This window comes from Theropithecus gelada, chromosome 16 (genome assembly GCF_003255815.1).
Source record: "Theropithecus gelada isolate Dixy chromosome 16, Tgel_1.0, whole genome shotgun sequence".
NCBI lineage: Eukaryota > Metazoa > Chordata > Mammalia > Primates > Cercopithecidae > Theropithecus > Theropithecus gelada.
The window spans coordinates 63,586,602-63,600,255 of NC_037684.1; the positions used below are offsets into that span (position 1 = coordinate 63,586,602).

Here is a 13,654-nt window from a genome sequence, read left to right on the forward strand (position 1 = left end):
GCGCGCGAGAGAGAGGCCGAGGCGGAGGCTCTGAGACGGTGTTTATTGGCTCCTTAGAAATCAGAGTCAGTAACAACTGTACAGAGGCCCCCATCTTCCGTGCGCCCACCCTTCCCCACTCCCGCCCGGTGGCCCCGGAAAAAGCAGCTTCATGTGGGCACAGGGAGAGACTCCTCTGGGATTCACAGTAACCAGAAACAAAAACGGAAATAAATTAAGTGATGTGGGGAAGGGGAGTAAAAGGGAGTCATGTTCCCCAAATCAGTGCATGAAGAGGGGTACCAGGGCCTGGAGCTGGGCTCCCATGGCTCCTCCCATCAGACGGAGTGCTGGGCCTCCAGACATGGAGCTGTGCCACTTGCCACCTACATCTGAGAGCCTGCCTACATGCTCCTGCGCGGCTGCCAAGCTCCAGCACCTGCGCATGCCACGAGTCACGGGAATGAGGTGGAGGCAGTCGCCAGAGTCCATGGGCCCGAGGCCCGACTGTGCTTGTAGTATTTGTGTCTGACCCCTCATTCCACCCGTACCAGCAGGGCATAGAGGAGTGTGGCCCCCTTCTCCTTAGTGACCCACTCAAGTTCGGCTGGACTGAAGTGAGGGTCAGGAGGTTCTCCAAGGGCAGCGGAAGGGGGTCCCGGGGTGTAGGAGCCAGGGCGCACACACACCTGGAACGCCACCTGAGCCTGGTGCGTCCGCTGGGATTTGGGGTCCCGGAATCTGTCAAACAGGAAAAAATAAGGGAGTGAAGCTTCTCTCCCCATCACCTCCCCCTTGCAAAGTCTGTTCCAACCACACAAGCCTTGCTGTACCTAGGAAATACTCCCGCCTTATAGGAACTTCACTCTAGCTGTTCTTTCTACCTGAAATGTTCTTCCTCCCAAAGCCTGCTCAGCTACACCCTTCACTTCCTTCTTCAAGCCTTTGCTCGAATCTCTCCCACCTTCTTACGATGCCCACACCAGCCACACTGCTGTCTCCTTCACCCCCTTTCCTACGATGCCCACACCAGCCACACTGCTGCCTCCTTCACCCCCTTTCCTACGATGCCCACACCAGCCACACTGCTGTCTCCTTCGCCCCCTTCTTTCTTACGATGCCCACACCAACCACACTGCTGTCTCCTTCGCCCCACTCTTTCTTACGATGCCCACACCAGCCACACTGCTGTCTCCTTCGCCCCACTCTTTCTTTGTTTCCATAGTCCTTACTTATTACCTTTAAAAATACTAAATACTGGCCGGGCACGGTGGCTCACGCCTGTAATCCTAGCGCTTTGGGAGGCCGAGGCGGGTGGCTCACGAGGTCAGGAGATCGAGACCATCCTGGCCAACATGGCAAAACCCTATCTCTACTAGAAAAATTAGCCGGGCTTGGTGGCACACGCCTGTAGTCCCAGCTACTCAGGAGGCTGAGGCAGGAGAATCGCTTGAACCCGGGAGGTGGAGGTTGCAATGAGCTGAGATCATGCCACTGCACTCCAGCCTGGATGACAGAGCAGGACTCCGTCTCAAAAATAAATAAATAAATAATAAATACTTATTATGTATGAACATTATAGAGAGAAAAGGCAGAGGTTCCACAAGAGTAAGGTTCCTTTTCTTGCCCACTAGAAGAGTATATAAGTGGTATTTGTTCAATGAATGAAAAAAGGGCTGAGTTGGAGACTGGCAGCTAGCAAGAGGAGGTGAGAAAAGGGGAGGGCAAATCATGAAGACCCCAGTGGCTGCGCTCAGGCCCTCTTCATCCGAGCCCCTGGAGATCTCTCCCCACCCCTCCCAGTACTCACTGCACTTTGGAGGCCAGGGTCTCGGCCCCAGCATATTGAAGGGAGGGGGAAAGCAGCACAGGAGGGGGCTGCTCCTCCCGAGGAGGTGCACAGTTCTCGCCAGGCTCCTCGAACCCTACCCCAGGCTCTCCCTTCAAAGGACGGCAGCTCAGGATGGAAGCAGTACCTGGGAGGAGAACTGGGTCAAGATAGCCCTTTTTATTCCTCCACAGCCCCCCAGGCTCAGCCCACCTTGCATGGGCCTGCTCCCCAGTACCTGCTCCCAGCTCCCCTCGGTCCAGCACTCTCCGTACAGCTGCAACATTGCTCCCATGATAGGCCATGTGCCACTTCTTGGTTAGTGTCCCAGCCTCCAGGTGGGGATTCACTCTATGAGGTGGACAAGCGGGGCAGATAGAACGAAGGACACTGGCTCCCCAGTGGAGGAGCTTCACGAGGCTCTTCCTTAGGCAGGAAGTTCCTGGCACTTCCTGGCTTTTCCTTAGACAGGAAGTTCTATCACTTCTTCCATGCACCTTCTTGGGATCTCCATTTCTCCAGGGGGAAAACAGTAGGGGAAAGGCATGACCCTGCCCGTATGTACCTGAGGTTGAACCTGCACCAGCCAAAGGGCAGTGCGTATTCCCGGGGAGGCTCCCCTCTGCGCCTGTGGGCCTCGTCTCCTCGCAGCTTCCGGCAAGACTCACAGTAGCACAGGCTTCGCTTTGGCGGAGGCATGAAATAATCTTCTGCGGGACAGTAAGTAGCAGGCTTGGTGCTGTGGCTCCCACCCTTGATCTCAGCCACACTGGCACCCTTCAGCTGCTCTCCACGGCTCTGGGCCTGGCCCTGGGGATGAAGTCAGTTCTGGGGACCGGGACTCACCAGGAAGCAGCAGGAGTTCTCGGAAGCGAGAGCAAAGGGCATGGTACTCGCAGCTCTTTAGAGGACTAGCGGCGGGTGGTGGGCCCCAGCACACACTCTCTTTGATGCCTGAGGGAGCAGAGGGGCACAGGTCACAGGAGTCAGGCTAGAAGGGTAGGGGCAGGGGAGTAGGGGCAGGAGCGGGGTCCCTTTGGGCTGGCACACCGTCCACCATGTCTGCTTTCTCCATGTCCCCTTGGGTTCCAGCACTTTTCCCACTGGCAGCCCCTGGCTCAGGGTTCACGATTGTCACCTGTAGGGGAGAGGGTAGTCAGACAGAGCTTGGTCAGACCCCAGGGCCTGATGATCCTGGAACAGAGACTTCCCCGTCCTGGACGGCCCAGACTCTTAGGCACTCTCCTCCCTGCCCCCACTGCCACTAACCTGCTCACACTGCCCATAGAGGTCCACAAGCGCGTGGCAGGGCTGGGGCACATCTGGCACAGCTACCCCCTGGTCCACCCCATTAACATGGAGATGCAGCCCCCCAGAGCTGTCCAGCCGCAGTCCCAGGATGGTGCCTTCAGGGCATGTGTCCAGATTCGGCCCAAACTTCTCACAGATCTGGGAGGAGAGACCGGCTGTCTTCCAGAGGTCACACTCCACCACAGCAGCCGTCCTGCCCTTTGCTCTGCTTCCTGCTGCCAGCGCCTTGGCTTCACCTCCATGCTTGCCTGCTGCCAAGACTCTCCTCCCGCTGCAGTTACCTAGAGCCCCTCCTCTTCCCCAAAACTGGCACATTCTCAACGGCAGGGACACCGCAGGAAGCAGCAGGCCTAAAACTGACCAGGCAATGCCACTCACCCTTGCCTGCCCATTACTGTCCCCCTTTTACACCTGTGGTCCTACCTCCAAGGCTAGGGGCCCACTTCTCCCTTCTGGCCAGCCCTTCCCTACACACAAGCCTGGTCCCGCCCCTTCTCTATGGCTCCTACTCACCTTGAGACCGTTGTGGAAGACCCCACGGCCCCGCAGCAGCCAGGCTGCCCGTTTGAGGGCACAGGCAGAAGCAGGGAAGTTGAGCCTCTCAGGCGCGCAGGTGATGACTCCCAGGACAAGGGAAGATGTCCACTGTCGGTTTAGGAAATCTATCCGCACCTGGGGAAGAAGGAACTACTCCATAATCACAGCCTCCTGGGAAGAACCAGGCTCGACCCCCCGCCAGGGAGGGAATACTGCACCTCCCAGAATGTGGCCTGGGATGCTGCCTTTTCTTATGCATGGAAGGACCAGAAAATGCAAATTTAGTTGTTTATTAAAATTAAAAAAAGAACCATCAGCCGGCATGGTGGCCCACACCTGTAATCCCAGCACTTTGGGAGGCTGAGGCGGGTGGATCACCTGAGGTCAGGAGTTTGAGACCAGCCTGAGCAACATGGCGAAACCCTGTCTCTACTAAAAATACAAAATTAGCCAGGCGTCGTGGCACATGCCTGTAATCCCAGCTACTCAGGAGGCTGAGGCAGGAGAATCGCTTGAACCCGGAAGGTGGAGGTTGCAGTGAGACGAGGTCGTGCCACTGCATTCTAGCCTGGGCAACAAGAGCACAACTCCATCTCAAAAACAAAACAAAACAAAACCCTGTTTGAGCTGTGACCTTGCTGTTGCCTCTGTAACGATCTGTCAGGATTCTTATTCGTAGGACTTCCTTCATCTAGCTAGCTTTTTTTTTTTTCTTTTTTTTTAGAGACAAGATCTTGCTCTGTCTCCCAGGCTAGAGTGCGGTGGCGTGATCTCGGCTCACTGTAACCTCTGCCTCCCAGGTTCAAGTGATCTTCCCACCTCAGCCTCCTGAGTAGCTGGGATTATAGGCTCGTGCCACCATGCCTGGCGAATTTTTGTATTTTTTTGCAGAGACAGAGTTTCGCTATATTGCCCAGGCTGGTCGCAAACTCGTGAACTCAAGTGATCTGCCTGCTTTGGCCTCCAAAAGTTCTGGGATTACAGGTATAAGCCACTGTACCTGGGCTCATCTGGCTAACTTTGATATATCTTTCAGTTTGTAGCAAAAAGGCACCTTCTTCTGGAAAGCCCTCTCTGCTCCCACATATAGGATCGGGCATTTCCCTTGGACTCCTCCAGCCTGTCCCTACTGCTTCCCTTACCGATCGCCAGGTAGGGACTTCGTGGTAACTGACTGACAAACCCCATTACAGGCTATGAATAAAAGCCCAGAAAGCTCATCCAAGTGGCTTGCTTTCTTTTTCTCCACCCAAAAAGGCCTTTCTTCAGGAGGGTTGGCCATGGGTCACTGTGGAGCGAGAGGAGCTGGGGACAGGGAGGGAGAGCCCACCTGGACCAGCAGCTGGGGCACCAGAGGCTGGTTGATGACAACGATGCCCTGATTGTAGCTGGCCACCCGTGTGGCTGTACGGTTCCCATTAGACAAGAGGATATTCTTCCCGTGGTTCTCCAGGAACTCGAGGGTGGTGGGTATAATACCCACTTCATTCTGGCCCTGGTGTGGAGGAAGAGACTAAGCTGCATGGGTTGCCAATGCCAGGACCGACCCACCCCACTGGAATTTGCACAGACCCTGAGTGTGAGCCTCCACCCAACGATCAGAGAACCCAAAAAAGGCCTGGCATCCAACGGCCCAGCAACTGCCCATCCACGTGCACAGCAGGCCATGCTGCAGCCACTTACTCCCAGGCCATGCTCCTCGCCCTCGTCATCCTCCTCGCCCTCACTGCCGGTGTCTGAACTGGGGGAAGGAGGCTGGGTGCCTTCTGACTCCTCCAGCCTTGTGGAACTGACAATCGACACGCTGCGGACTGGCCCGTAGAGATCCAACACAGCCCACACGTTCTGGGAGGCACACAAGACCCAGAAAAATCAGAGATCAGCGGAAGACCTCAACCATCCTCCCAAAACCCAAGGAAGCATTCAGGTCCACCTTGGCAATGCCAGTGGCTGCAGGCCCCATATCCTCTCCATCCACCAGGATGTGCATCGTGTCATCTGCCCCCCGACGAACACCCACACGGCTCCCCACCTAGGACCAAGGCAGGACAAGGACAGATGATGCTCAGCCCACCCCTCCCTGCCACCGCCACTCCCAACCCCTCCCCTGTCCCTGGAGCCAGCCACTTCACCCCCAGCCTCTCTAGGTTCCGGCCATAGTTCATCCTCTGGAGCTGCCCATCACGCCTCACTTCACAGCTGGATACCATCCAAGTGGTCTTCGTCCGGAGCTCTGGCAGGGAAGGAGGCAGCCCTGGGCCACTGCCACCTGCTCCGGGTCCCATCTCCCCCGGGGCTAGTGTGGTCAGTCCCAGCCGCAGGGAACCTGCCCACTTCTCATCTAGCTCTTCCACTTTCACCTATGAGACAGAGACAAGATGAGCTGGCCCTGTCGCGATGGGCCTGGCAGCCCCTCTGTCACATCGCTACGGCCTACCTCAAAGACTTCCTCAGCCCTCAGCTCCTTGGTACTGAAGACAAGGCCATGAGCATAGCCAGCGGCACGCACCGCCCTCGTGCCATCCTCCTCTAGAGTGATATTCTTGCCGCAAGTACTGTGGAATCGGTGAGCCACGCCAGCCACTGTGAAAAGATGGCACCAGAGGAAGGGGTAGGACTGGGGCAGCAAGCTTCAGATGGAACAGAGCAAAGCTTTCAGATGAAACAAGATGGGGACACCAACGCCCCATCTGCCATCTGCCATTACTCCTCAGGGCCTCCTGACACCTCTTTATTGTATTTTTTTTTTTTTTTTTGAGGCATGGTCTCGCTCTGTCACTCAGGCTGGAGTGCAGTAGCACAATCACGGCTCACTGCAGCCTCGACTTCCTGGGATCCAGCGATCCTCCCACCTCAGCCTCCCAAGTAGCTGGGACCACAGGTGCACGCCGCCACAACTGCCTAAATTTTGTATTTTTGGTACAGACGGGGTTTCGCCGTGTTTCCCAGGCTGGTTTCAAACTCTTGTGCTGGAGCGATCCACCCGCCTTGATCTCCCAAAGTGCTGGGATTATAGGCATGAGCTACCGCGCCCAGCCCTGATACCTCTTTTCACCACAGCAAGACTCATTTCCAAACCTGGCATGCTCAGTTTATGGTGTCCTGGCCCCTTGGTGGCAGGGAAGTGTCCAGGCTCTAAGTACCAGGTGTAACCTCCCCCTTACTGGCTGCTTGCCACCGTGGGCTGTCCCTTCCCTTGAGGCGGCAGCTACCCCAGCCAACCGTCTTTGCACAGCTGCTGTAACCTGGAAGCCCTACTCCTCAGGTGCACAGCAGGCAAGCAGAACCCATCCAGCCCCCGCCCGGCTGCCACACCTGGGGAGTGCAGTGGGAAGGACTTCTCGGTGGCGGTGTTGCTGGTCGCCAGGCTGTTGTCCATGGGGCCGGTGGCATTGGTGATGGACACTTGGACACACTGGCCATAGAGGTCAACTACTGCATACACCTCTGGGGAGGAGAGGGAAAGTCAGAAGCCTGACAGCCAGGTGGTCTGGGCTGAGGGTGGCAGGCTGAAAGCCACATAGTCACCTTTACCCGGAGGCAGGCCCGAGCAGGCAGCGCCTTGGTCCTGGCCATTGATGAAGTAGTGCAGATCGCCCTTGGCAGTTCGCATCATGCCAATGCGTGCACCTGTGCCCAGCGCATCCAGGTCACACCCGTAATTGTTGCGCATCGTGTTACCGTCTTGCATGATGGCTGTACCACTGGGGGGATGGCAGAAGGGGTGAGTCAGCCTGCCAGCTTCAACTTCACATTGGCCCCCGCCCACTCCCTGCCTGTCAGAACCTTCCAATGCCTTGGGCTGGGGTCTTGATCTGGGTGTAAGGCCCAGTCCTATCTCCTTTGTCTCTGGGATCCCCTCAGGGAAAAGCAAGAACTACCTAAGATGAAGGAGGCCTGAGCCCCTGTGGGCCTGAGCAGGGCTTCCCAGAATCCAAGAGAGGGGACAGGCAGATCCCCTAGGTCACTGCCCACAGCCACCATAGGCCAAAACCTTGCTCCCCTGATCCCAGCCAGCTCCACCCAGCCCCAAGCTGGCCCCCAAAGCAGGAAGCCCAACCTCAGCATCCATGTGTCATAGTCAATGTCTGTCATGGTGTTGGGGAATTCCAGGTCTTCAGGCCGAATAGCAGTCACTCCTGGGAGGAGGCAGAGGTAAGTCAAGGCCAATCCCCCAAGGCACAGACATCCAACGGCCCCCAACACACACAGACGCCCCTCACCAGCCTCAATGGAGCCTGACCAGCGGTCCACCATCTTCTGAATGACAATTTCAAACAGCTCTCCATCCCGCAGGGCCCTGCCAGGGAGACTGGTGATCAGAGAGGCTCCACTTGGGTGGCTGAGGCTGGGCAGGAGGAAGGTGGGGACATGAAAGTTGAGAGACTGACCGGTTGGAGATGACGATGGCGTCATTAAACTCGCTGCGACAGTTGTGGCGGAGGGCAGTGCGGCCCCCATTGGTGATGACTGCGTTACTGCCGTGCAGCTGGTGGAAGCGCAGGTCAGAGCCCCCTGCCCCTGAGGATGGAGAGCTTGGAGACACCTGGTTATTCCCCTCAGGAAGTGATTCAGGAACTGGAGACACCTCTGTAAAAGTGGACATCATCACCCATTAGATCTCTAAGTGTCTCTCAGACCTCCCAAGGCCACCCTAACCCCCGGCCCCAGCCTAGCCCGGCCCTCACCCACGTCGTCCACAATGGTGGCCTGGGCCGCCTGGCCATAGAGATCGACGACAGCATAGACGCCCGGGGGCACGTTCCAGGCAGCAGGGCCCTGAGTCATCCCATTGACAAAGAAGTGGAGAGTCCCGTCCTCCCGCCGTACCACGCCCACCGTGTCCCCTGCCTTGGAAGAAGGGGGTGCTGGAGTGAGGAGTCAGGCAGAGTTCCTGCCGGGGCTGGTCCTGCATCAGCCCTGTGGTGTTTGTGATGCCTGCTGCGGCCGCCAGGCAGCGCACCCACTTTCCCACCTTGAGGCGGTCCAGGTTGTGCCCGTATTCATCCAGGATGGTCGTCCCATTGTGCATCACCCCATTCCCAGTCATCATCCAGGTCCCTGGGAGGACAAGGAGCAGTAGAGGACATGAAGGGAAAGGAAGGGCTCCTCTCCTTTCCATAGCAGCCCCCACAGAACTCCTGAGCCCACAGCCCATCTTGCCTTTTCTTTGACGACTAGCTTTCTTCCCTGAGCAGGACAAGAAAACTCTGCAGCTTCCAAGACAGCCACAGCCCTGCCCACGGGGCACTCTCTAGCCACTGAATGAGTGGTCACAAGAGTGACACGTGAAAAAGAAGCTGGAGAACAAGTGCCAGGGCTTTGGGGACAGCTTCCCCCCAAAACCCTGTCCTGGCCCTGCCCTTCCTGGGAGCTCACCAGAGCGCAAGTTGGTCATGGTGGAGGGCAACTGGAGGTAGGCAGGGTTGTGGGTGGTGACACCAATTTCAATGGAGCCAGCCCATTTGTCCACCATCTTGTCGATGCGCACCTGGAACACCTCTCCGTCCCGCAGGGCTCTGCTGCTCAGCACCACGCCGTGATTGAAGTCATCGGTGGCACTGAGGGAACAGAAAGTGGAGAGTCAGATCCCCAACACACGCCCTCAACGTGCCAAGGCTTAGCCCAGCAATGCCTGCCAACATTCGCGGCCCCAAGCCAAAGAACTCAACCTCAACCTCCCCCGCCGCCAGGCTGCCCCCGCCAGGCTCCCTCTGCCTTCTACTTCCGTGCCCTGCCCCCCTCCCATTAGAACCCCTTCTTCAGGCTTCTCCCCACCCCATGGGCCATACTGGGGCCTCAGGGCAGTGCGTCCCTCGTGGGTGATGGCTGCCTTCTGCCCACAGTTGGGGTGGAAGAGCAGGCGCTCAGGTTCTGCCTGAGCGGCAGGGGCAGCACGGCGGAGAGCGCCCTCGGGGGACAGTGCCCGCAGGATGGCGTTGTTGCGGCGGAGACGGTCACTGTGGTTGTTATTGTGGACGATGGTCACCTTCACAGCCATCCCGTACAAGTCCACCACGCCATACACCACTGGGGGCGTCAAGGGGGTTGCCACTCCTGTTGCAGGAAGGTTCGGGGGTGTGGGAGTGGGCAGGGAGAATGAGGGGAGAAAGTCAAACACGGAGACCAAGCACCAAAGAGAAGCAGGAGGATGAAGTACAGCCCCCAGTCCCAGCCTCACCGAAAGCCCCAGCCCAGAGGCCCTCTCTGAGCGACCCTTACCCTGATCGATACCATTAATGAAGAAGTGCAGGGCAGAGTTGGACTTCCTTGTGAGGCCAATGTGGTCACCCTCCTACTCAAAGAAGACGAATAGTTCAGAGGAGTCCCGAGGCCTGCCGAGCACCCCACTCCACACAGGAACAACTCCAGAAGGCATTCGCCAGTCTCAGACCATCCTGGAGGACAGGTCCTGGGTCCTTGTTTTCCAGACATGACAGTTTCTACATTTCCTCAATGCTCCACGTGAGTCAGGCACTGAGTTAAACCACCTCACAGACATCAGCTTCTACAAGTCTCAGCCTATGGAATGAGTACTACTTGTAGGCTCATTTTAGAGATTGCAGGGGCTGGGGGAGCAATGAAAGAGGATAAGCTTCTTGCCTCGGTTCGCCACTACAAATGGGAAAACAGTAAGAGGAATTCAACCATCTGACTCCAAAATCTGAGTGCTGAACTCTTGGGCAACTCTGCCTTCTCAGAAGGAACCTTTAGGTAGAAGACACAGGGACTGGCTCTAGGTCATACAGGAGACCCTGCTTGGTGCCCTGGCAGGGTCACAGAGTACCTGTGGCTCTGCTGGAAAGTGGTCCAAGGATCTGTGTGCCACCCTCACCTGCAGCTCATCCAGACTGAATTCGCAGTACTCCCGGCGGGTGCCCTTGCCATTGGTCAGGATCCCACAGCCGCTCATCATGATGGTGCCTGGGTGATGGTGGACACGCAGGTTCAAGTACGGGGCTTCCTTCCCCTCAGCAACACCAGGCCTGCACCCCCGCCCCTGCCCAGGGCTGGTACCTGACTGGAGGTTGGTCATGGTGGCTGGGTACTCCAAACTGTTGGGGTTGTGGGTGGTGACCCCAATCTCAATGGAGCCTGACCACTTATCAACAAGCTTATCGATACGGATCTGGCATTGAGGGACAGAAGGGAGAAGCAGGGAATGTAAATGCAGAAAGAGACCTTCAGCCCTTGGTTCTTCCCCAGGGCCCACCCTCCTAGCGCCAATGGTCGAGCTCCATCTTTAGCTCCCAGGGGTAAGGCGCCAACCAGACCACAGGACTTTGCACACCTCAAACATCTCATTGTCCCGAAGTGGGCGGTTGGTCATGACAACCCCATTGTTGAATTCGTCCAGGGGCCGCCGGCGCTCAGCCGTCTTATTATTGTTGCTGAGTTTGATGAGGGTTCCGCACTTTTCATGAAAGAGCAGGGCATCGTTGGAAGTGAGAATGGGCGAGGTGGCAGCACCGCTAGACCCCAGGCCTTCCCCTGCTGGCGGGGAGCTCAGGTTCACATTCAGAAGCCCTCCATTGTAGGCAGACAGGATGGTGTTGCTCACCACCTCAGACAGCTCCATGCTGGCAAAGTCTACAGCAGCAGGATGGAAAAAGAAAGCTGGGAAGTTGAGATGAGGCTCTATACCCCCAGACCAGGTGCCTCTCTCCCTGCCCCTTCTCCTGAGGGCCCTCCCTTGTCCACCTCACTTCCCACTCCCCTTCCCAGGGCCTTCCCAAAGCCCTCACCATTATGCGACTCAAGGCTGTTAGGAAACGTCTCCGGCCGGGCCTGCGCTGGGGACACCATGAAGGCTGGGGACCAGGTGGGATGGGAGGGGAATAAGGGTTCAGTCCCTGCTTCAGGGCCCATAGCCAGGAGACCCCCCCATCCTCTAGCTCCTGCTTTCCCATTCAACAGACTTGGGGATCAGGGTGGCCCTGCCCACACCCAGCCTGTCTTGTCACTGTATTTCCCCCATTCTGTCCCCACCCCACCACCACTGCCCTAGCCGTGTTCTCACCTTCATCAGCAGAGGTACCCTGTTCAGCCAAGGCAGAGTCTTCAGTGGGGGCCAGGGGCTCAAGGGGAGGTGTGGGGATGGGAGTAGGGGGGCTGAAACCTGGCTCAGGGGGTAGCACGGTGATCTGGGTGCACTTGCCATAAAGGTCCACAACGGCCCAGACACGAGGGGGCAGGCCTGTGGCGGCCACACCGCAATCCCGCCCATTCACCCAGAGCCGAAGCTCCCCAGCAACTGTGCGCTCCACACCCACGCGGTCCCCTTCGCCAAGCTGGTCCAGGTCCTGACCATACTCCTCCAACACAGAGCGTCCATCTCTCAGCACAGAGCAGCCCGATACTACCCACGAGCCCCCCTTCAGCCCCGTGGCACTGCTTGGAAAGTCCAGCACACTGGGGTCCAGCGCTGTCACCCCAATCTCAATGGAGCCACTCCAGGAGTTGACCTGGGATAGGGGTATTGGACAGAGACTTAGAATGGGCCACCCTCCATTCCACAGGCCACCATATCTTCCCACCTCTCAGACAGCTAGCTGGCTTTTTGTCTCTTGGAACACTAATCCACAGATACAGACAGTGATTTTCTGGACTCTGTCTCGGAAATTATTTGGGCTTTCCTTTAGCAACTCTGCTCTCTACTCAGTGTTTACTACACCACTCCTTTCCAAGCCAAGCACGAATTCCTTGGTTCCAGTCTCCTGCCTCCTCTAACTTCCCTAGTCTCTATGGCTCTCCAACCATCCAAATTCACCTACTTCCTATACCCACACTTCTTGCTCTTGTGTATCATTCATTCCCTTCCCCTGGCCTAATTCTCTCCAAGGATCAGGCTCTACCCAGATTTAACCTCCTCCCAAGTTCTTTTTCTGTGAGCCTGACCTCTTCACTGAATCACACACACCTCCCTCACCCTGGATTACTTCTCCTCACCTATCTTTCTGGCACAGCCTGTGAGTGTGTCATTCAGTGGTTTGTTCTTTTTTTTTTTTTAGACTGTCTCACTCACTCTGTTGCCCAGGCTGGAGTGCAGTGGCATGATCTCGGCTCACTGCAACCTCTGCCTCTCGGGTTCAAGCCATTCTCCTGCCTCAGACTCCTGAGTAGCTGGGATTACAGGCGCGCGCCACCAAGCCTGGCTAATTTTTGTATTTTTAGTAAAGACGGGGTTTCACCACGTTCGCCAGACTGGTCTCGAACCCCTGACTCTAGTGATCCGCCTGCCTCGGACTCCCAAAGAGCTGGGATTAGGTTTGTTCGTTCCTTGGTATCTTTCTTCACTTGTCATCACATCTCTGACATCTCTCCATCCTCCATGCCCAAGAAATTGTACCAGGAGGTCTGTTCCCAGCCATTTTAGTGGGTTAGCCCTCGTGTCCCTTCCCTGGTTCTGGATCTTGAAAACACTCAAGCTCTTAATGTCTTCTTCAAACTGAATGTTTCTGCTTCACGCTGTCTTCCTGTCCGCCCCCTGGTGCTCTATGTTCTTTCTGTTCCCTCTCGGTGCCCGGCGATGTGGGCTATCCTGGCTGTCCTACCCCGTCTCCCTCTAGTCCCCTCCCACCACCCTCCACATCTCGGTTCCGCGGTACCAGCGCTGCACCTTGCGGTCGATGCGGACGGTGAAGATGCGTCCATCGCGCAAGGGTTCTCGGCTCAACACCAGCCCGTGGTTAAACTCCTGGCCCGGCTGCTGCCGCCGCGCTGTACGCCCACAGGCCGACAGGCTCACCAAGCGCCCAGTGCGCGGGTGCAGCTCCCCGCCGCTGCCCAGACCCCCGTTGGACCCCGGTCCTGAGCCGCTCCCGCTAGGTCCCCCACCCCCGCCCGGCCCCGGTCCGGGGCCTCCCCCAGAGCCCCCACTCCCACCCGACCCCGCCGCCATCTCCGCTGACACCGGGGCAGCGCGACAGCCGCGCTTGGCGGCACCGTGGCAACCGCGGCGGGCAGACACTCTGAGGGATACGACCAGGGGCTGAGGCC

At 57.3% G+C, this 13,654-nt stretch overlaps 1 protein-coding gene across 2 annotated transcripts; it reads right to left on the bottom strand.

Annotated features, from left to right (window-relative positions):
• Window positions 1-24: 24 nt before the first annotated feature.
• Window positions 25-13,654, bottom strand: NEURL4 (neuralized E3 ubiquitin protein ligase 4). Of its 2 annotated transcripts, none has more exons than XM_025363714.1 (29): window positions 13,275-13,654; window positions 11,676-12,120; window positions 11,401-11,466; window positions 10,947-11,245; window positions 10,673-10,784; window positions 10,491-10,579; window positions 9,878-9,950; window positions 9,448-9,712; window positions 9,035-9,216; window positions 8,631-8,716; window positions 8,344-8,506; window positions 8,047-8,245; window positions 7,879-7,955; window positions 7,716-7,794; window positions 7,190-7,359; window positions 6,971-7,102; window positions 6,093-6,238; window positions 5,788-6,015; window positions 5,589-5,687; window positions 5,339-5,500; window positions 4,986-5,150; window positions 3,632-3,790; window positions 3,077-3,256; window positions 2,858-2,945; window positions 2,654-2,761; window positions 2,373-2,517; window positions 2,046-2,158; window positions 1,790-1,955; window positions 25-720 (listed from the first exon to the last, which is right to left on the bottom strand). In XM_025363714.1, exons 1-29 carry the CDS (start codon window positions 13,554-13,556, stop codon window positions 516-518), a joined length of 4,683 nt encoding a protein of 1,560 aa, XP_025219499.1. In that variant the 5' UTR covers window positions 13,557-13,654; the 3' UTR covers window positions 25-515. The 2 variants fall into 2 exon arrangements, with proteins under 2 accessions (XP_025219499.1, XP_025219498.1); XM_025363713.1 differs by having other exon boundaries at window positions 7,184-7,359.